Raw genomic sequence first — 23,224 nt, forward strand, 5'->3', positions numbered from 1 at the left:
TCTTTTGCTTTTAAATGAGTACACCTGTATCGTCTTTAAAGTCACTCGTGCAATGGAAACTCAGAATAAGTACAGAGATTTTAGAAGACCAGTAAACATACTCATAATTATGCTCACAAAAAGCTTTTAGATTTGAAACAAGTATTAGTCAAACCTGAAATATAAGCAAGCTAGACACTGTCCATGTTACAGGTCAAATCAAAGGAAATTAATCTTTTCCAGAGCATAATTTTTTTTATAGTTATTGCAAGTCTTGCATGAACAATCTTTATCATAAAGGTATTTTTACAAATTTAATCAAAAGGGCCCCACTCTAAAGCCAAAACAACTGATATGGTTCACTTTTGATATACAGATGGAAATTAATTAATTTTCATCAGGCTCTGTGAATATTTTGTTTTGTAGCATTACTGTGAAATGGGTTTGAGTCAAAAATAGAAAACAGGAAATGATGAATGAGGGAAGCATTTTCCATGGGTGCTTCTGGAAAAAAATCAATTCCACCAGCTGTATTTGCCTATTTTTATGCCAAATATAGCATGAGAATAGAACACAGCCTGTTTTTCTTAAAAAGCCTTTTTTTTTTCCTTTTGGAAGAATTGATGGCTCCTTCCTCCTGTTTGTTTTGATCTTTTTATTAAGACCTTTTTTCCAAAATGCGCTGCTGTAGCAACACCTGATGAAGGTCCCTGCTCAGTTGGAAAGTATTGCAGCAGTAGATTTTTTTCCTCTCTTCATGCTTAAAACAGAAAGGACAGGTTCTTCATGTCATATAGTTCTTGGCATTTTGCTGATTCCTGGAGTCACAATGATGCACATCACAACAGGAAACAGCAGAACATTATTTCAAATAAATAAATGGCTACTAATTTGTCACAGCACTAAATCATTACAGAAGCTAAATGAAATTTTTTCCTTTACTCTTTGTCACACAGCACAAATAGATTATTGACTTATACAAGTAAGTCCTGTTTATACAAAATAATGATGTCCTCATACCTGTACAAATAAAATAAACTGTAAGAGGCCAGAAACTTGTTCTTCCACAGTAGACATGCTTTCTTTTCTGTCATACAAGATCTTACCACTCTACAATGGTTTATTTTAGTCAAAAACATTTCTTACCTAAAAAAATGGAGATTTTATCTTCTTTCACAGTGAGAGAACAGAGAATACTAACTTCTCTCTCATCTTACCACTCAGGCAATTTCCACAGATTACAGGAAATGAAAGTTTGCCCTGCATGTGGCAGTGTGACTCTTCAAAATAGCAGTTTCACCCTTAAACAACACTCCCCAAGGAGGTCCCATACCTAGTTTTCACTTCCAAGAGATATTTTGAAAATATGAAAGGGGCTGGAGGTGCAAAGAAGGGGTTAACACAGGTAATACCTCGAGCCAAGTTCACCAAGATTTCAAAGTGCTAAGGCAAAGATCTTCCAGAGTTGTAGACACATGAAAGAGCTGCTGATTACAATTGCCTCTCCAAAATAGAGGCCTTCTCATCAGATTGTTTGAGTGAGTTCCTGTAAGTCTGCCATTTTCGCAACTGTTTTAACTGATGTAGAGTTTCTGGTTCCTTTTGTAATATTAAAAATGTTATTATCAGCTAATGCATGTGTCCATTTTCTTTCAATGGATGTACTATTCTGAAATCTTGACATCCTAATTTCAAAGACATTTATCAGCACAAATAAACAGAAGTGTATTTTAGAATTTATTGAAAAAAATCACCTGCTCTTGCAGAAACATGCCATAAAATCAGCACTTGTGAACAAACTTTAGTTTGTTGACTAAACCCCTGAAGGAGGTCAACACTAGCCAGCTGAAACTGAAAAGCAATTCTCCAGCAGGAGAGCAACTTAGAGCAATTACTCCCTCATGAAGGGAGAAAAAAAAAAAAAGATCTGCAATTTTTATCATTCTATCTCATCAGTGTATAAAATTGTTTTCTATAACCAAAAAAAAAAAAAGGAAAAATGCAAAAATCAACCTTCACCCCAGTAAACTTGGGGGTTTAAATGCTTCATGTTTTAGCATCCTTTTTAACACTTAGATTTTGCAATATTATCAGGATTTAATATATTTGATAGCTTACATACCTATGAAAGACTGTTTTATTCAAGTCAGAAACAATAACATTTGCCCAGAAATTACTCACTTTTAAAAAATAATGGGTTTTTTGTCTGGTTTATTTGAGGTTGTTTGGTTTGGGTTTTTTTTAGGTTCACAGATTTTTATTGCTCTTCTGCACGGCTCAGCTGGGTAAGTCAAACTAAGGCAGTATGGAAATACTTGAAAATTAAATGATGAAGTATAGAAAGCAAAATTACTGAATACAGGTTGCCCTCCAGAAAAAAGTTAGGAATAGTCAGACAGCAAATGAAAACTTTTCCCTTAATTTTTCATTTTTTAATCACATGCACTAATCCTAATCTATCACAGTTTGCAAGCTCTTTATTAAGTAAAGCAAACTTTTAACATAAAGCCTTGTATTAAAACCTCCAAGTTAACCCATCTAATAACTAATACCTATTTACAGACTAAAGGGGAAGCAAGGAGATACGTGATTTTTTAAAAGAAGTAACAATTTAATGTGGCTTTTATTGGGCAATGCATTTCTGATCTTAAATGAAAGAAGAATCTTAGCTGAGAAATCAAAGCCAAACATGCACTTCATGCAGGATGCAAGAGTGTGCAAACATTACTCCATTCTGTAACTGAAAGCCAGAGAGAGAGAGAATGACCATGCTACAGTCAAAGATATGGCTGAAATTTCTGAAGAAAAATGAGAGTTTTTTCTTATACATTTTAAGTATCAAAAGCAGTTGAATGCAAAAGGTCACATCAGTAGTCTGATGGTCTTGCCAGATTTCCGGACAGGTTGTAGGGTCTCCATGCAACAGCAGCTACACTGATATTGCTAATTAAGCTGCTCAGCCTAAAGCTAACCAATATTTGATTTTTTCCCCCAGAGAGGTGAGAAGGATTTCTCCCACATTCTTTCTAACTAGGTATCACCTAGGCTATTACTAAAAGGAAAGAAGAAAAATGGCAGGTGCTAAATCCAAATTACCAATAAAATAAGGACATTTAGATATTAAAAAAAGGTTATTTCATAATACAGAAACCTGCTTGTTTAGCTGTTTTCTCTTTTCCTTTCATTTGTGGATCAGAGATGGAAAGGGGAAAATCAAGGTCAAGTCACTTGTTTAAGAGACTGGAAAGAGTGAGGGAAGCTATTTGCATGTTAGGAAGACAGTTGTTCATGTTTCAAAACATTCTGTTCAAGTATTTTTCCTCAAAAACCTTCCCAAGCAGATGTTTGAGAACAATGTGGTGTTTGCACAAAGAACTCAATTATGGTAGCAAGCTTGACAAGAAATTACAGAAGGTGGGTTTAGGATGCTTCGCAGCCATGTGGTGCCTCAACAGAATTTGCATCTCAGACAGGAATCAAATGAGCCTCATGCTGAGTATGGAACTGCCCTGGTTAAACTTTTTGGAATAGTGGCAGCTAGGTCATCAGGAGATCTATGAAACATAAAATCATCTGCTTTTGAATAACTTCCTGGAGCAGGCTTGTACACTCCAAAAACCCATTAAGACCACTTGAGAAAATGTTACTGACCTTCTTCTTTAAAGTAAACCAGGAGAAAAAGGATTCACCCGAGAAAGGGCGCTCAACAAGGTTCCCTGACTCACTTTTGCAAGCTGCCTTAACAGTAGTTTCACCTACTAGTAAAAAACCAAAACAACAAAACCCCATCCTACCTTCTTTTTCAGTTTACCTAACATCAGCTGGAGTCTATGAAATATTTCTTGCCATGCTGGCTTCTCCTTTTGTGCCAAGTTCCTGATCTTTTACCTTCTCTCTGAGAAGTTAACCAGACTCAGTCTCTTCTCTACACCCCTTTTTACCATCTCTCCATTGTTCTCATGGCTCTTCTCTTCAACCAAGCATTCGGTTTAAGTAGCAAGGTCTTGTAAAGGGGGGCAGGGCAGAATGGCAGGGGTGGCTTCTGCGAGAAGACACCAGAAGAAAGCTACTGGTCTCTACCCTGCAGGGACCTAGCACTGCTCAGCAAATGCAGTGCATGTGGCTGACTCCTGCTTTTCTCTCATGACTGCCCTGCAGTCCAGCAGGTGAGCAAGGCTCTACCACAGAGCTGTAGCAGGCAGTCTGATGAGGCTGGTACTGGATTTACCAAAGGCATTGAGATTGGCATGTGGAGCTGAGAGCAGGAGCATCCTTCCCTGTGTACAGCTTCTAATTGTACATCCTTGGCTAAGCATCCCAGATTCCACAACTGCCCTTGTCAGTGTGGGCCCAGAACAGCAATAGAACTCATAGAGGGCAAGGACGTGGAGCCTCCCAGAGGGTGCTGCAGTGACTGATGTGGCCAGCATGGACGGTGCTGCACCTGTTTCACTGTGCTTTGTGCAGGAAGGTTGACACTGCTTGGCTTATTGGGTATGCTTGCACTTCATTGCTTGCCCAGCATAGCCACAACAAGATTGGCTCCTCAGCACCCAAACACACCCATACTGCCTGCAGTAGTAATGTTCTTTGGTGTATGTTTTTTGGGAAGGACTTGGTGGCAAAGTGATCCAGAGAGCAGGGTGTCAGTGAACTTCCCAAAGAGGCTATGATGGCACACGGGGTGTTTTCCCACAAGCTGTTACAGCACATGCTGCTGCCTGCCTTGGGGCTGCATACCCGCATCCTGACAGCAGAGCATTCACTGGGAATCTGTCCAATCCTACCTTCTGTCTCCCTTCTGCTTGGAAGTCCCATGGGTGGTGAGCCACTGGCACAGACTGTCCAGATAAGCTATGGCTGCCCCATCCCTGGAAGTGTTCAAGGCCAGGTTGGATGGTCTTGGATGACATCCTGCTCTAGTGGAAGATGTTCCTGCCTGTGGCAAGGAGGTTAGAACTAGACAATCTTTACAGGTCCTTCCAACCCAAACCAGTCTATGATCCTATGACTCTATATTGCCCCTCTTCCTACCCAGTCCCTCGAGGCCTCTGTGCCTAGAACACCAAATCAGCCACTCTGTGACATCAGCCCTAGGGCCTGCAGGCACTATGCTGGTGGCTGCACTGGAGGCAATGAGCCCTCGTTCCTTGCAGCTGAGACGTGCCACTGGCAGCAATGAATTTGCTGTGCCTCCTTGTCCTGCTGGCTATGTGCAAGCCCATGCTTGGCACATGGGACACCTGCAGGTAAGGGGCCTCAGGCTCTGGGGGGGAGCTTGGGCAACCCTTACTGGGTTTTTCCTGTCCTCTGTGGCTATATCACAGCTTTCTGAACCTCATGTGGGAGCTTCAGTTCCTTGACAGCGCCCAGATTGCTGGCACAACTTGTCTGCAGGACTCAAACAGAAATGGGCAGATAGACACGTGCCCTGCTGGCCATGCAAACAATGCCATGTGGGGAGGAAAGTCAGATGACCTTCAGCCTGAGCAGCAGCAAGGCATTGAGCACAACAGCAATGACTTTCTTCTTACAGAGGGACCTGCGGGCTCTGGCCCATGGCTGCTTCCTACGGCCCCATGACTTATGACTATGGCCCCACGGCTTCTGATGACAGCACGTTGAGTGTCGGGGGTGGCACAGGTGTCCAGCCAGGGGCCTGGCCTGGCATTGTCAGCATCCAGGATACCCAGAAACCAGGCACAGGGCATATCTGTGGAGGGTCCCTCATCAGCACACAGTGGGTCCTCACAGCTGCCCACTGCTTCATCAACACCAGGTAAGGAGGACCAGGGAACAGGGATATCCCCACAAAACTAGCAGGTGCCCAGTTGGCAGCACTACATGCTACTCCCATCCCATTTCCTTGCAGTATACCCAGTGCCCGGGCATTGCAGAGTCCAGCTGAGACACTGCTCAGGGAGAAGGCTGCACTCCTGCTACTGCTTCCTAGCAGCCTCCAGCTCAACACTGCCAGAGCCTATGGCATGCTAGAGCAGTCACACCCTCTGTAGCACTGCTTTGCTCTCCTGTCTTGGGAAGCAGAAGACAGGGAACTGCTGGGCTGCTGCAGCACATGGCTATGCTCTCTCTCATCCCTTTCTCCATCTGCCTCCCAGGAACATCAGCATGTGGCGTGTGGTGATCGGGGCCACCCGGTTGACTCAGCTGGGCCCTGAGGTGAAATTGCGCCAGATTAAGCAGCTACAGGTTCATGAACACTATACTCCTGGTGAGGAGAGGAATGATATTGCCTTGCTGGAATTGGACCAGCCAGTCCCATGCAGCCACTACATACAGCTGGGCTGTGTGCCTGATGCCACACTGAGAGTGTCAGAGCTGAAAACGTGCTACATTGCTGGCTGGGGTTCCACCACTGCAAGAGGTGGGTTCCCAAAAATGACATGTGCCCTGAGGGCAAGCTTGGAACACCAGGGAGATGGGTTGGGGTTCCCAGCTGCAGAGGCCAAAGCCAGAATCAGGCTGCAGGATGTGTGCCTCTGGAGAGATGGTCCAGAGAGATGGCCCACTCCCCCAAGCCAGACAGAAGGGTCACAGCATGACAACATAGTGTCCCCCTTAGGGAACCCTAGGGAAGCCCTAGGGAAGGGCTTCACCCCCAGATAAGGAAGTGAAGGGAACTGGGTGCTGCTGGGTGCTCACTCCTGTCTGTGCTCATAGATCAAACACCAAGCGATGTCCTGCAGGAGTCCAAGGTCCACCTCATCGATGTCCAGCTCTGTAACAGCAGCTGGTGGTACACGGGGGCCATCCATACCCACAACTTGTGTGCTGGTTACCCACAGGGCACCATGGACACCTGCCAGGTAGGAGCCACTCAGGCCCCAGCAGCATGGACAGCCCCATCACCACTGTTCAGACACAGCCCAGCATCTGCTTTGCCTGGCCAGTCACTGCCCCAGCCCCAGGTCCCCACCACTGATAGGGCTTCCCTCCCCTTCCCCATCTGCAGGCCCTTGCCCAGTGCCCCAAGGTTGGCACTCTGCCCAGAAAGCCCGTCCAGTGCTCTTGGCAGCCCAGACATCCAGATGCTGACCCTGGAACGTCCATCCTCTGTAAATCCAGGATCCCTGTGCAGAGATGAGAGAGAGCCCACAACCTGCTCCCAGCCAAAGTTCTATAGGCTCCAGCACCTGAGCAGAGCCTTTCTCTGCCAGGAATACAACTCTGGCAGGGGCTATGAGAGAGAAAGAGACAGCCCTAGTGCTGCCAGCAGCCACCTGACACCAACTTAACTGTCTCTGCTCCACTGCAGGGTGACAGCGGTGGTCCCCTGGTGTGCAAAGACGACCATGCTGCCTACTTCTGGCTCATTGGCTTGGCCAGCTGGGGAAAAGGCTGTGCAAGAGCAAACCAGCCTGGAGTCTACACCTCCACTCAGTATTTCTACGACTGGATCCTGGTCCAGATAGACCTGCAATCAGATAAAAGGGCATGGAGTCATTTTGTGACTGCCTCAAACCCCTCTCAGACGCCAACACCAATACCAACACCAATACCAACACCAATACCAACACCAACACCAACACCAACACCATCGGGCTGGTTTAGCTCCTTCTCACTCCCACTGCAGCAGATGATGGAATTTTTTACTCAGCTGCACGAGTTTCTAGAGGCCCTAAGGAGAAAACTGGCTAGAGAAGCAGGATGAACAGGATCCAGCACAGGATGCAGTGGACCATGACCGTTTCCTTCTGGGGCAGTGCCTGCTGATCCAAAGGCAGCCTCAGTGCCAAAGGCCTGCTCTGTCCTGCCCATGCTCCTCCTCTGCATGCATGCAAATCCTGAAGTTAACTTAGCTGTGGAAATAAAGTTTCCTAGTTTCACAGTTAACCATGTTTTCAGCCCTATTCAGTATCCCATGCACGGCAAGGATTTTCACAGAGGGTACTTGCAAAATGAGGCTGTGGCAGACACATCAGGCACAATGGGAAGGAATCACTCCAAAGGATTGAAACTGCTTGGTCAGAGAGGAAGGAGAGGGTGCAGTGGAAGAAGGGAACACAGGTCACAGAGCAGTGGGGGGCTTACAGATCTTGGGAACAGCAGTTGGAAATGTAAAGTGTTTTAGGCTGCCTACCAGTGGGATCCCTCTGTCTGAGTCTGTACAGTGCAGCAGGGAACTTGAAACTGGACTCTCTCATGACCCAGAAGACATGATTCTAGAAAGACCCAAGCTTTGCACCAAGGACTGGGTACGGAGCTTGATATCCAGCCACAAATAGTACAGGGATGTATTTAAATTAATTTCTATACTGTTATTTGAGGAATCTGTAAACAGTGCTTATGAATCTTGGGATTGAAGGTGTGTTTACGTTTCACTAGAAAACATCCAATCTGGATCACCTGGAAAAACAGAAAAGGACTGGACTGTGTTTATGTTCATGTTCATATGGTGGTTATGGATACCTGGGTGCTAGTAAAGGCGTTGCTCTGTTGATGTCAACCTGGTTTGTAGCAACTGTGTAAATCTCTGTGTGTCTGTTGGTGTGTATTGGCTCCTTGGAATGCACACATGCATCGACACACAGAGATGGCAAAAGAAGCAGTCACATCCATCAGGCTGGATGAGTGTGAGTGTCCACCTGATTCAGCTCTACCAGACCCAAACGCAGAAATCTCCTGTATCCAAAGTCTACTGGATCTGGCTGATCTGCAAGAGAATGGGGAAGGCAGTCCAAAGCAACTCAGCAGCAGAGGTCATGGTGCAGACAGGGAGGCAGCAGTGGCTAGGCTGTGAAAGCACTGGGGAGGGTAGTTTGATGCCTCCTCCTCCAGCTTCAAATTGCACATCTTTGGACTTATGTGCAGAGCAAACTTGATACAAAATTTTTGGTGCACCTCATGGATTTTGTATCAAGTTTGCTCTGTATATAAGCAAAAACGTTGGGGATATTTGGTTTGGTTTGGTTTGATTTGATTTAGGCAGTTCATTTTAAGGTTATTTTCTTTTTTTTTCCTTTTATCTGGTATATCAATTCTCTCCCTCTTAGGGAAAACCAATGCAAACAACTCCATTGCTTACTCATGTTCTTTCATGTCTTTTCAGTTCTTTCTTTTTTAACTCTTTTCTAATTTAATTGTGCTCAAAGACAGGATAGGAAACCCCTTTCAGCACTGGGGAAACATGGGCTAAAATGAAATAGCTCTCATTCATTCATGATGATGTGCTGGGTTTGGCAGGGGTAGAGTTAATTCTCTCCACAGTGGCTGGTAGGGAGGCTGTGTTTTGCATTTGTGCTGAACAGGGCAATACAGAGATGTTTTTGTTATTGCTGATCAGTGCTTACACAGAGCCAAGGCCTTTTCTGCTTTTCATACTGCCATGGTGGTGAGGAGGCTGAGGGTGCATGGGAGGCTGGGAGGAGACACAGTTGGGACAGGTGACCCAAACTGACTAAAGGGATATTCCAGACCCTATGACATCATGCTCAGTGTATAAGGGGAGGGAAAGAAGGAAGAGGATAGTGTGTGCATGCAGAGTGATGGCTATTAGCTACCCGTCTTAGAGCTCTCAGCTGTGAACCTATGGCATTGCAGAGCAAAATGAGAGAGTTGGAAGTCAGGACTTTCCAGGATGGAGAGTTGATGGCACAAGAAATAACTACTACTCAGCAGAGGGGTGCTATGAGCTGTAATGCACTGTAGAATGGCTGGAGGCATGTATTGCTAACAAACAAAGGCATAAATATGGGAAAAGAAAGGTTCCTGCTCTCACTATGAAATCTTCATAGGATCACAAGGAATGGGATGGAAATATCTGGAGTGAGTCCTCGGACTCTGAGTTTGAGACAGATTTAACAGATTTGGAAGTGGTACAAGTGCAACTCCTCATACAGGTGGAGAGGCAGTGGAATGTGTCAGATGGAGGGGTACAAATCACATACACTTATAGCCCAAAAGAGTTAAGGGAATTTTCAGAGCTCTATCGGCAAAGGAGTGGGGAAAGAATGCTGGTATGGATTTTGAGAGCTTGGGATGATGGTGCTGCACCCATCCACTTCTTAATGGGTGAAAAAGATCTATTATGCCCTATAGCCAGTGATGATCAGATACAACAGATGCTCAGTTATGAAATATCAGGGGTCCTGGTGGGCAGGATATTGCTGTGCCTACTGTGTACCAATGGTTGTGTGCAGCAATTTTAAAGCATATGCAGATACTGCCAAACTACTGTCATCCCTCAGAAACTGGTGTACAATGAAAGAAGGTATTAGTTTACTGCGTCAGATGGGGGTGGCTCATGTGTTGATTACAGGATCTAGTCTGGATGGGGAAACAGTAATGACAAGTATAAAAATGCATCTTTTGAGAAGGGCAAGACCTGTTTCACTTAAACACTTGATTGTACCAGAAGTCATGAGTGCTACTGGTAGGCATAGGTGCCCTAGCAAATACCTTGAGAAACATGGGGGGTGTAGTTTTGGAACCATCTGTGCAGGTGATGGATGAAAATAAGCTGGCAAAACCAGAAAAGAGCTACCTTAGGGGTGACAGGGAAACCAACTGGTGTCCCACAATCAGAAATAGAGGGAATTGCAACATTAGAAATATTTCACCATCACCAAGTTAGTACCTATACAAAGAAATTATTCCCCCTCCACCCCACTGCCACCTTACCTCAAGGGACTGCCTGGCAAATGCCAAAACAGAAGAAATGACAGTTTTGCTGCCACTGTAGTCTCTTAATGTAAGGGGAACTGATGCCTCTATGTTGCTTTAACTATAAAGTGGCAATCGGGGGGAACTTTACTGTCTTAGCTCTGGTGGATACAGGGGCTGAAATTACTGTATTGCATTGTGATATAACTAATAAAGAAGCTACATCATAGATCTGTGGCTTGGGGGGAAATCCCACCCCCACCCTCCAAGCTAAGGTTACTTTAACACAGGAAATACTGCCCCATTTGTCATGACAGTGCTAATTCCCCCATTAAAGAATCTATTTTGAGCATTGATATTCTGGCAGGATGAACTGTTGAAATGCTAAATGGTTGGAGTTTTTTGGGGACTCTGTAAGCAGAATTTTCCATTGGATTTACCATTAGGCCTATAACCCTTCTGCATGAGTTCCTGCAGTGGAATCCTATTGTGCTGTCTGTGCCTATCAAGGTGGTGACTTTAAAACATTCCTAGGAATCACATTCCAGGAGAGGAGAAAAGGAAATTATACAAACTATTCAAGCACTTCAACAACTAAGAATCCATGACTTGTTTTAACAATCCTATTTGGCCTCTTTGGCCACCCACCTACTCGCCCACACACCTATGTGTGTGTATTTTTCTATATTTTTATATTCATACCTGTTTTTAATCTCTATAAAATGCCCTCTGGTTTTTAATATTGAATATCTCATTAAATTTATGTCTGATAAATTATTTTGTAGTCTTTTCTCTCTTCTATTTCTTTAGAGAAGTTTCCAAGTCAGAGATCACAATCCCAACAGCATTATGATCCTACTGCATAGAATTTAGTTTTTCTAAGATGTAGGGCAAGAGCTACAAAAAATAGCTTACCCAGACACAAAGTGAGATTGCCATCAAAAGACAATAGTTACAAACCTCAGATCCATAACAGGACTTACTTAATTCATATTTTTCTTCAACAAAAGTCCCAGAAAAAATACTTTTTATTCACATGTTTGTCTCCACAAACTCACAATTTTCTCCTTTAGGAAGTAGGGTTATACCTAACAAACAGTTCAGAGCTATCAGCTACCACAGGCACTACTTACCTCTGATTTTACTTCCAGACATAAACTATCATACCCGAGGTAAAATTTATCCATCTCAAGAAGTCTCACTGTACATAAGCCAAGCTGAGAATTTCTTGTTATTGTTACAAAATGTAAAATGACTAACAAATTATGATACTATGGTAATGATATCATAACTGATGGTTCTTAAGTAAAATATTAAATCTGAGTAATAGAACTACTATAGGACTGAATAGGGCTGTGTTTTCATTGCTATTTGTCAGTTATGCAATGAGAAGGAAAATTCCTCTACAAAAGTGATGACTAGGACTTTTTCAAGAGCTTCCATTTCATAGCAGCTCTTGCCTTCCTTTCCACCTCATAAAAACATGCAGTGTGAGCTGTGGAAAAAAACCCATAATGTCAACCAGTTAGTTCTCCTAACTGACTGATGCTGTCAGTCCACCATTTTTATTGCTTTGGAAGGTTGGAAAATTTCAAGCAGAAAAAAAAAAAATCTAATAATCTATTCAGAGAAGCCATAAGCCACCATTATCTGGCAGAATCACTGAGATGCCTCTATAATGCAAAATCCATAGCATTAAGAGTGATGCAAGACTGCACTTTCCCTAAGGTACTGCGTAAGTGCTATAAACACTCCCATGCATCTTTTGGGGGATATCTCATTATTGCAGGAGATAATGGCCAACATTTCATACCTTTGTCTTTTTTGAAACGATACTGAACCATAAGTTACAGGCTAAAACTACAAAGAAATCATTCACTTGCCAGAGATGGATTATTCCTTGTAGTTTATCCTATGTTCCCTATATTTTTTTTCATAATGGCATTTCTGTTGGACACGAGGAACAACAGGTAATTACATGCTTTACTGTTTTATTTGAAGCTTCTAGGCATTGTGTCAGTAATGATATTCTCTTTATGCAATGTTCTTTTATAGTTTTTTTCAAAAAGAATCTCTTTCTCCAATTTCCATAGGGAGTCCTCATTAAAAGTACAATCTCTACTAAGTGCTGTTAATTTAAACAACCAGAGCAGAATCATAAGAAATGTTAAAGGGGGAGCAAGGCCTGAATGCAGTAAGATTTATTATTTTTTCTCTCACACAACATTTGTCTGTGCTCTTGGACAAGTCCCTGAACTACCTTTGTAGGGTATTGTTATGTATGTTTAGCAGCAGGACAGTGCTATCAGCAGAAGCCTTGACTTGATCTTTGTCATTTTTAATCTTCAGAGCCCCTGTGGGAGAGGCACGGCTGGGGGGCTTTTCACAGAATTACAGAATCACAGAATGTGCTGAGTTGGAAGGGACATACAAGGATCCTTGAGTCCAACTCCTGGCCCTGCACAGGACCATCCCCAAAAGTCACACCCTATGCCTGAGGGTATCATCCAAACTCTTGAACTCTGTCAGGCTTAGTGCTGTGACCACTTCCCTGGGGAGCCTGTTCCCAATCAACCTCTGGGTGAAGAACCTTTTTCTGATATCCAAACTTAACGTCCCCTGACACAATTTCAGACCATTCCCCAGGTTCTGTCACTGGTCATCAGAGAGAAGAGATCAGTGCCTGCCCCTGCACTTCCCCTCAGGAGGAAGTTGTAGACTGCAATGAAGTCTCCTCTCAGTCTCCTCTTCTCCAGGCTGAACAGACCAAGTGACCTCAATCACTGCAATAAAGACCACCGTCTTCATTGACCTCCTTTGGACACTCTCTAATAGCTTAATATTTCTTATTTTTCTTATACTGTGGTGCCCAAAACTGCACACAATATTCAAGGTGAGGCCACCCCAGTGCAGAGCAGAGCGGGACAATCCCCTCCCTCGACCGGCTGGTGATGCTTTGCCTGATGCCCCCCAGGACATGGTTGGCCCTCCTGGCTGCCAGGGCACTGCTGACTCAGATTCAACTTGACATTGACCAGGACCTCCAGGTCCCTTTCCATGGCAGTACTTTCCAGCATCTCATTCCCTCATCTGTACAAACATCCAGTGTTGCCCCATACCAGATAGTGGCAGAATCTGGCACCTCTCCTTGTTGGAGTTCATATGGTTGCTGATTGTCCAGTTCTCTAATTTGTCCAGGTCTCTCTGCAGGGCCTCCCTGCCTTCGAGGGAGTCAACAGCTCCTCCCAGTTTTGTGTCATCTGCAAACTTAGTATCCCTTCCAGTCCTCTGTCCAAGTCATTTATTAAGATGCTGAAGAGCACAGGGCCTAAGGTGGAGCCCTGTGGAACCCCACTAGTGACAAGTCACCAGTCTGATGTTACCCCATTCGCTATTACCCTTTGTGCTTGACTCATGAGACAAGTCCTCATCTACCACACAATACGGTGAAGCTGTCCAGCAGCAGTAAGCTGATGTTAGGGCCCCGCGGTTCCCCCAGGGGCTCCCTCAGCCCCTCAGGAGCTCCCTCAGCTGGAGGGCGTGGGGAGAGACTGCTCCAGGCAGCTCATTGTTCTGGAGCTGTTCCCCAACACCCACCTTGTGCAGTGCTCCTGCTGGGAGCAGATGGGGCTGGCAGGGCAAGCTCCCCTTCTCCTCCCTGTAAATGCTGGGCACAGTGCACATTGTAGTACCTGTGTCAGTATAGACGATGTGCCAAACCATACCATTGCTTCAGGATTAAATCATAATGAAGCTGTCTATCCCCTGGAACACAGAGCATGGGCCCAACATATTGGAAGTAAATGGCAAACCACTGATGTTAATGCATGTGCTATGAGGGGACAAGAAGGATTTATTTCTGAACATAACACCATCAAAGCCCAAGACATTTGTCCTGATACTGAAAAAACAGTTTATCATTTTGAAATACGTCCTGGTGAAACCCTCTCAAACCATATTTGTATATATTGGAAAAGGATGCACTTGTATGACAACCCCTTGTGATTTTGTATTTATAGATAACATTGCTGTAGATCCAAGAAATCATTCTAATGTTTGGGTCTGTAACTTCATTGAAATTATGGGATGTGATTTTACTTACTAAACTCCTTTTACATCTTATCAATTGATACTCTTGTCGTAATGAATCTCACCTTGATAAGAAAGCTGCTGTTGAAGCAAGCTCAAGAAAATGGACAAAGCTTTGATTACTGTCCATCATGATATGGAAGAAATACATCATGTGCTAGAACGAGTGAAGAAAGACAGAGAACATCAATGGTGGGATCCTTTTGGGATGGTCACCTACTGCTACATACATACATACATACATACATACATACATACATATATATCTATCTCCTTAATATGTTTTGCTTTAATAATGGTACTGTATGTAAAAATTTGGAATATGATGAAATTATTAACTTCCTTGCAATTCCTATTTACACCTGATGTTTCATGCAATATACACACACTTGATGTTCCACACATGCTTGATGTTCCATGCAATAAACACAAGCCTGATGTTCCACTCAATAGACACGTGCTTGATACTCCACTCAACATACACCTGATTGATGTTTCAAATTCATATTGAGTTTGTGTTGTTTGAGTGACTGTAGTGGATGTTGTGGGGAGAATACCGAAAAACAAAGTTCAGCAAGGAGTGCATGTGTTGGCTGTAACTCACCAGGGACAAACTGTGTGCACACATTCATAGCACTGAGGGAACACAGGGAGCTTGGTGTAACATCTAAAGGAGACATGCAACAAGGGATAGAGTGATACGAAAATGCTGCAGTCTTGCTTTGTTGAAATCAATGCAGCTAATGGGAACTAAGCCAAAGGAATGATCCAGGTGGTAATCCAAAACTGAACTTTGTTTCATTAACTTGAAAATATGTATTACTTTTCACACCCTACATATGCTAATGCCTAAAGTCACTCAAACTCCACCTAAACATGAAATGATGGTTGGAAGATCTTGTGATGGGTTGCTTCACTTATTTCCCATTAATTTCCTCAGCTCCAAGCCAGTGGTGCTCAGCTCTGACTGAGAAGGGAGACACAAATTATGCTGTGATTCCTTCTCCCTTCTCTAGCTCTCTCTTCTTCAAATCACTTCCATGGTTCAGAGTGCCCTAAGTGCTTAAAAACCAGCGTTGGTGTTAGATACAGAAAGAAGAACATTCTTTGCCCCATGTTCCTGTGGAAATACCTCTTACAACTCCCCTTCCTTTCATGCCCGAGTTCCTATCCAACCCACATCCAGGATGAATTTTTCACAAAGAAAAAAAGTCAAACCAACAAAATCCCTCACAACCCCAAAGCCACCAGTTAAAGCCTGTGTGACATGTTCATAGAATCACAGAATAACCACAAGGATCATCGAAGTCCAACTACTGGCCTCGCAGAGGACCACCCCAAGAACGACACCATGTTCCTGACATCATTGTCCAAAGTCTTCCGGAACTCTGTCAATCTTGGTGCTGTGACATCCCTCCTTGGGGAGGGATGTTCTCTTTGTCCTTGAGTGCAGATTTAGTGGAAGGTGTCAAGGTCTTACCCATTCTGACCACAGACTGCTGAACACAGACTCTACATGACAGCCCATCTGATAATGCCAGCCAGCACCTCTTGGCAGAGGGCTGCAGTATCCATGCCACATGGCTCTGACCATGACACGGCTCCACTTCCACAGCTACCTCAGAGCAGGTGCCTTGTGCTCAGACAGTGCTGCTGCTCAAAGACCCAGCTAAAGCCTACAGCAAAGGGATTACCCAAAATGTTTCATTTGGGATTACAAAATGCAACAGGGAGAGTTGTGTAAAGAGTACTCCAAACCAAAGGGTTTCCAGGACTTGGTGCTCTGAAATGGGCTTGGTATGCATTACAATCAGAACTGGCCTATGGAAAGAGCACAGAGCCATAGATCATGAAACAGCTATTGTTTCAACAGCCTTCAGAAGTTCTTAGACCAGCAGTGAGATGCCCCCAAGAATCACTGGGGCAGTCAGTCTCCTTCTGGGTGGTTTCACCGGTTCTTGGTGAAGCAGGCTTTTCAAGCATGTAAGGATTTTTCTGATGAAATAGTATCCTGAAACCCAGTACTTCTCAAGGCATTTGATGACAGCAACTGGGGGTAAAGGAAAAGGAGGAACCAGTCATACTTCTTTCTCCCGGCTCTGTTCTGTAGCCAGTAGGGGTAAGTGCTCTCTATCATATTGCTGCTGCTGCTACAGGAATAGGACTGGATAACCAATTCAAGGGGAACAGACCTTTTTTGTGAGGTTAATTCTCAAACATTGTTTTCTAACCCAGGACACAGTGCAGCAGATGCGTAAGAAAGTTTGAGCTGTCACTAATTGTCTGAAGTTAGGCATCTAATTGGGATCTACTTTTGGACTTGCCTGTCCAGCATGTCATTTTAAATGCTAGATGACATAGTAATTGGAAAGTCACAGAAAATGATGAGGCATCTAAAGGCTGAAGCAAATATGACAGCTCTTCTGCTGTTGGCACCAACGTCCAATCAGAGACAAAACAAGTAACCCAGCTGTGGAGTAAAGGGAAAACATTAGTCTTGACATGTGCACCAGGTATCCTCTCTCTGGCCATCTGGATGCTGGGAAAGGCTTGGAGCCTCATGGATAGAGTCAGCCGAAGAGAATACATAAAACCTTGAAAAGGGGCTAGTGGCTGCTGAATGACTTGTAGTGGCTTTTCCAATCTACCTTCACATGGTGGAGTAGCTTTACAGGTGGCAGAGGTGAGGCAGAACAGGCAGAACAATCAAAACACATCCAAATGATTCTGGACAAGCATTCAGCTGGCCCATTGCACAGACTCATAGTCACTGAAGCTCAGCAAAAGGCATACAGCCTCCAGGAACAATTCTAGAGAGAGAGTTTGAGCCCTGTGCCAGCAAGAAGACTGCAGCGTGGTAGGAACTACCCCGTCATAAGTACATACAAGCAACAGTGCAGACTAAGTAAAGGGAGACAAGAGGAATGAAGACCCTTCAAGCAAGGTGTGCTTCCTCTCAGCATACGCAGATCATCTGCACTCTCAGCTATTCTCAGAACTGAACTATTAAGGCTCTGATTCTGCTGAACTTAAACAGATGTAAATATCCTCTGAGTAACCTTACTGAAATTATTAAAATTACTCCTGTCAGTCCCAGCTCACTGGTAATTCTTAACACAGCCAATGTTTCCAAAGCTTATAATTTGTTATTTATCAGTCTCATCAGTAATCTGTCATTTTGCAGGTGTAACTATTTTGGTCAAGACACAATGTAAGCAGAGCTCTGAAAGTTTTAATCCAGTTTCAATACCACTGAATGTGAACTTGAGGCAGTCAATATCAGGAGTCAGCAAATATCTTCAGTAACTTGCTTTAGCATTTTCAAGCTACCATAATGAATAGGAATCAAAATTCTGCTTTGTTTTGACGGACACTGCTGTAACAATGGGCTGTGCTTTCACTTTCTGCTGAAAAAGAGGACGGATTTGAATTAATCACTTAATAAAATGATTCTGTAGCTTGACGTCATTGTCATAAAGACACTACGGATGCTTAAACTGTTAGAAACAAAATCAGGGATTCACAAACTGACATTTTATTTCTGGTACATTTTTTACATTTGTACAATATATTACAGAACTTTTCATTTTCTGCAGAATCTAATATATATAGTATAGCTTTTTTCTATAAGCTTATAATAAAATAAGCATTACAAATGAAATATTTGTTGCTTTAAGGGGAAAAGAAACAGTCACAAGAAAACACAAAAATATACCTGTTACAATCCATGATGAAGAAATACACACTTTAAACTGCCTGAATATAATCTTCATACATTAAAGTTTACTACAGCTTGTTAGCCTTTTTTTCTTTTTCATCATATATTTTATCACAATTTTTAAAAACTCTGTTTTACAGAAAAATGGCAAAGTACTGTAGTTTCATTCCTATTAATGGGTTCTTAAAACCCACAGTAATGTATTTAAGCCTAATTCAAACCTGTAAATATTAGTCAGTCTTTCTTTGATTGTTTTTTTTTAATTACGCCTCATATTTGGTTATCAGTACTGATAAAAAAGAGTGTCTCTCAACATCTGCTAAGTGCAAAGTGCAAACTTTCCCTGAAAATGTCTCACCTATTGCTGGAGGCAGTGTTCTAGTGTGGCTGCTTCTAAGAAGAGATTTAAAGCTAATGAACATTTGGAATTCCAAGTGTGGAATTCCAAGTGTGTTCTACAGAAACAAAACTGCTGTTGTGATTTTTACATTTCAGGAAAAAAAACAAAGATGACAGTGCCATTATGCTTTATTTATTCTAGAGTGGAACAATCAGATCTTGGGGAAGTTTACATTCCTTTTGTCAGCAGTAATACTATAAAAGTTATATTCCTTCCATCAGCTGGATTCTATGGTGCTTTTATTAATGCCATGCAGACATGGCAGTGAAAGCACTAAAGGCAGTCCAACAATTTAAGAAGTTGTATTTTATAAATGGCTTATAGATGGTTTACAGATTGAAGGTGAGAATTAACCTTTTTGAGGCTTGTAGTATTTTGGCCACTGACTTCAAGTAGAGCCAAAATGTCACTGAGACAATGCTCTCTCTGCTCTAAGTCTGACTGTGATGCATGGACCTGCAGCAGACAGCTGGTCAGGTCAGGGACAGACTATTCCGTAAGTCAGAGTATATAACCAACTTCTTTGCTGGCACTTAAGAATGTTCCTTCATGTTTCTCTCATCCCTGCTGGCACCTTTGTCTAAATTAAGCAGCTTTGCCTGTTACAGACATCCAGGTGTGAGTTTTGCTTCTGCTTCTTCATAGTGTGGTGTGTAGGTATGTCCCTGATTCTTCCTTTGCAAGCCTGACAAGGTTCTCCCAATCTCCCTTGTCTTTCTGTGGTGTTGCTCATCCAACTTTCACTTCTTTTCCAGAGAGAAAATACGACCACACATCATCTTGGCCACTGGAAATTTCCTGCACAGAGATTATCAAAGTGCCAAGTCCTTTATCCACATGCATTTGCTACCTACATTTCCATTCTTGGTCCGAGGAGGTGGAAAACCTGAAACAGTGTAGACTGTACATTAGCTAGTTTGGTGGTTATAAACATCTTAATTCAAATACAGAATACAGATTAAATGAAGACTAGTTTCCAGGGCAACACCATGACTGCTCCATCGATAAGCAAAACCTGAGATTAGCTCAGTTGGTTACAGCATGGTGCTAGTAATGCCAAGATTGCGGGTTTGATCCCTGTATGGGCCATTCACTTAGGAGTTGGACTCAATGATCCTTATGGGTCCCTTCCAACTCAGAATATGCTGTGAAAAAAATTAACTGAAGATTTTATGTTCTCAGATATTTGGGTCTTCTAAACTTGGAAAAGTTGGCAACAGTTTTCCGGCTATATCAACTGTTCATGGTATGCCTCTGTCTACATATAGACATGCAATTTTCACAGTTTTTGGTGTGCTTGGGTTGTTGTTTTGGTGTGCTTTTTAAAAGCCTGGTTGACACAGAACCCTCCCAATTCCTTCCCTCCCTCTTTGCCTTAGAATATATGTCTGCATTAAGTACAATTAAGGTATGAGTACTTCCCACAGAAGAGAAATGTGTGTTTGAGGTATTTAAAATGCCTCACCATGTCAGATGCACGTAACTATGGTTCATGATAATTTCATTCGTTCATCTTCCTCACACAGGGGGTTGCCATGGACACACCAGGCAGAAGGTAGAAAGACGGTGTTGGCTAAAAGTTTTTCATTTATGTCCACTATGAGAATATCCAGAAGGAAAGAAAAAAACAGGTCAGTGACTTACAACTGATGAACTCTGTTGCAACAAGACTTCTAAACATACTTCTAAAGCTGTATTTAAAGAACCTCATCCATGTAGTTTTTGGCTCTAATTCACGGGAGCTGAGCCCAGAAATCAGCATTATGATCATCTTGTCTAAACCCCATACAGAATCATACAAGCCATAGAATCTTACCTAACAGTATCTGCCATGAACACATTAATTTTATATAATTCGTCCCAGCTTTTCTTTCTGAGTCTGGCACAACAACTGTGAGATCTGGAGGACCCACGGCACCCTTAGGTAATATCAGGACTCAGTGATTTGCGAACTCATGGAAGGACATCTCATGCCTGTGAATTAAGTGCCTGTTTGGCTATTGTACCTAAGCCTCTAACAAAAGCCTTACAGGTTTGAGGGGCTTACTTAGTTTCATTTGCTCCTCACTATCATGATATGGTCTTAGCAGAGAGAGATGACAACATGGACTGAGGACTTTGGGTAGGAACTGTCTACCTGTGTGGAGCAGAGCGCAGTGAGGCGATGCTGGCTGCAGCCAGTCCGTACATATTTCAGAGAAACAGCTCCCTTGACGATGTGAATCACACACAGCCTTTTGCACAAGCTTTACAAAAACTCTTTTGGCTCTCTGAGCTCATTCCCATTCCAAGATCAGGAAAATCTTGTAGACTGCCTCATCTCTTTCCCCCTGTTGTGCCAGCGCAGGGCACCAATGTCACATCAGTCTCAGCCCATCCTCAGCCATTCCAGTGCTGGGTCAGGTAACTGAGTTACCATGTGTCACATCCTGGGCTGGGGAACTTTTCGTTGGATGAAAGCTGAAAATAGTCTTTCAGATACTTAAGGTAGGCCACATGTTAGCCTAGTTACTTAACAATTTAAATTTTAGAAAACCAGTATGTGTTGAATAATAGCTCACGCAACACTTTTATTGAGATAACTCATGACTTTTCTTTAAACTTTTTTCCTGAATTTGTTTTGAGTTCGTTGAAAACTAGTGTCTTCCTAAAGTAGATCTCAAAGTCTTCCTTTCTCCTTTCCATTCTTCTCTATGTTGTATACAGTTTCCCACAGCTGAAAATACAAGATGCAAAAAGCAGAACTGTTGCAGAATTTTCTTTTGACTGGCCTCTTTTCTTTTTCAAGGCACAAGGAACTTGTGCTGCTTTGGGCAACTTTTTTTGAAAAAAAAAAAAAAAATTAAGATTTTAAACATACCGAAGGATGCATGTTGCACCTTTTATCTAGCGACAATTTGGCATGTATATTAGTTTTAGGTCCCTGCTGGTGCTGTAGTCTATGGGCACACTGAAACACACATGAACCACGTCATTTATTGCAGATAATACAAACAGAACCTGTGAAATATACAGCTATAGCTATTTGGATATTCAGATAGATATGTTGATATTTGTGTATATATATAGGCAGTGCATTTGTAGGAATCTATAATTACATTCCCCTTTGCTTACTGGCAGCAGCTCAACCCCCCCGTAAGAGCAACATTTTTCCTACACCATGTGAATTAAGCAGCCAGCAGCAAGGGCAGGCAAGCCCTTTCCCCCAGGGCAGTGCCGATTTCCTAAGCCCATGCCACCCTCTCACCCACCGCGCCCCGGTGACCCGCCCGGTCTCACCGCTCCCGTTGGACTCGCCGAGGGTCGAGGGCGACAGGAACAAGTCCCTTCCCAACAATGTGCTGCAAGTCGTCGAGCAGGCGGCTGGGCACTTTCATGCCAGCGTCCAGCTTCTCCTTATTGGCCTTCGTGAGTCTCTTGATCCTCACCAAGAGGTCGGGGCGGTTGTGGCGAAAGTGGGGGTTCCAGAAGTGGTGCCGGGGCCCATCGGGGCTGTCGGGACTGTCCCCCGCCGCGGCCGGCCCCAGTCTCTGCCCCAGCGCGGGAGCAGGCGGCCCCATCGCCAGCTTGTGGAACCCGTACAGGTTAAGCTGGCGGATGATGCTGCCGAAGTTCTTGGTTTTGAAGACCTCCGCCTCCCCGGCAGCGCCGGGCCCCCCGCCCAGCAGCTCCCGCTCGAAGAGCGCCTGGTCGATGAACAGCCCCTCGCCGCGGGCATCCCAGCGCACGGAGCGGACGCGGGGGTTATTCACCAGCAGCCACAGCTTGGCGGGAAAGGTGCAGGGCCGGGAGGCAGCGGGAAAGAGGTAAGGCCAGAGGGCTGTGGAGCCGGAGCGGAAGCCAGCGGGCAGCAGCGGCTCCGCCATGGCGCCTGTCGGCAACTGTCGCGACACGCGAGGGCGAGCGCCCAACGCCCCGGCAACGACAACGGCCGCCGCGCGAGGGCGGCTCCGCCACCGCCGCGCCCCGGCACGCGCCGGGTGCACGGTGCGCTGCTCGTGCCGCGCCGGCCCGGCCCCGCCGGGCCCCTCGGCCTCGCGTCCCGCAGTGCCAGGTGCCCTCAGTGCCCCCGGTCCCCTCAGCCCCACCCATCACCCCAGTGCCCCCCGGTCAGTGCCCTCAGTGACCCCACCCCACCCCCCAGTGCCCCCAGTGTCACCAAAATGTCGGGAAGAATAAAACTCTCTAACACTAATTTCAGTATTAGAAGGCAGGCATTACTTTATTTCAGCAAGAATTACTCCTAACACATGTATTCGACGTTTCAAAGCTTCATTTATCTAGGCAAACCATATATACATTCATCTAAATTCCCGGAATTCTCCTCCCCCGTCTGAGGAATCATTTACATAGATAAAGCTGTACGCCTTAATAATTGGGCATGCTCATACAGTTTGGGGAATGGTCTCAAGAGG

At 44.1% G+C, this 23,224-nt stretch overlaps 3 protein-coding genes across 5 annotated transcripts in view; 1 reads left to right on the forward strand and 2 right to left on the reverse strand.

Annotated features, from left to right (window-relative positions):
- Nucleotides 1–23,224, reverse strand: part of PUM3 (pumilio RNA binding family member 3) — a 75,673-nt gene that overhangs the window by 48,264 nt on the left and 4,185 nt on the right. The gene's annotated exons all lie outside the window — the stretch shown is intronic.
- Nucleotides 4,371–7,833, forward strand: LOC135407410 (acrosin-like). Of its 2 annotated transcripts, none has more exons than XM_064642415.1 (5): nt 4,371–4,473; nt 5,516–5,758; nt 6,099–6,364; nt 6,661–6,806; nt 7,256–7,833. In XM_064642415.1, the coding sequence occupies exons 1-5, from the start codon at nt 4,397–4,399 to the stop codon at nt 7,649–7,651; spliced, it is 1,128 nt and encodes a 375-aa protein (XP_064498485.1). In that variant the 5' UTR covers nt 4,371–4,396; the 3' UTR covers nt 7,652–7,833. The 2 variants fall into 2 exon arrangements, with proteins under 2 accessions (XP_064498485.1, XP_064498487.1); XM_064642417.1 differs by lacking the exon at nt 4,371–4,473 and adding an exon at nt 5,073–5,228.
- LOC135407415 (heat shock factor protein 5-like) lies at nt 21,353–22,882 on the reverse strand. The gene is made up of 2 exons (XM_064642428.1): nt 22,089–22,882; nt 21,353–21,525 (listed from the first exon to the last, which is right to left on the reverse strand). Exons 1-2 carry the CDS (start codon nt 22,673–22,675, stop codon nt 21,501–21,503), a joined length of 612 nt encoding a protein of 203 aa, XP_064498498.1. The 5' UTR covers nt 22,676–22,882; the 3' UTR covers nt 21,353–21,500.

The sequence above is a fragment of the Pseudopipra pipra genome, chromosome Z (assembly GCF_036250125.1).
Source record: "Pseudopipra pipra isolate bDixPip1 chromosome Z, bDixPip1.hap1, whole genome shotgun sequence".
Taxonomy (NCBI): domain Eukaryota; kingdom Metazoa; phylum Chordata; class Aves; order Passeriformes; family Pipridae; genus Pseudopipra; species Pseudopipra pipra.

Coding starts and splice junctions, on each gene's coding strand:
- LOC135407410 (XM_064642415.1), top strand. CDS start 4,397: ATGTGGCCAGCATGGACGGTGCTGCACCTGTTTCACTGTGCTTTGTGC. Junction 4,474..5,515: donor GACACTGCTTGGCTTATTGG/GTATGCTTGCAC, acceptor TTCTTCTTACAG/AGGGACCTGCGGGCTCTGGC. Junction 6,807..7,255: donor GCACCATGGACACCTGCCAG/GTAGGAGCCACT, acceptor GCTCCACTGCAG/GGTGACAGCGGTGGTCCCCT.
- LOC135407415 (XM_064642428.1), bottom strand. CDS start 22,675: ATGGCGGAGCCGCTGCTGCCCGCTGGCTTCCGCTCCGGCTCCACAGCC. Junction 21,526..22,088: donor CGGCGAGTCCAACGGGAGCG/GTGAGACCGGGC, acceptor TTGTATTTTCAG/CTGTGGGAAACTGTATACAA.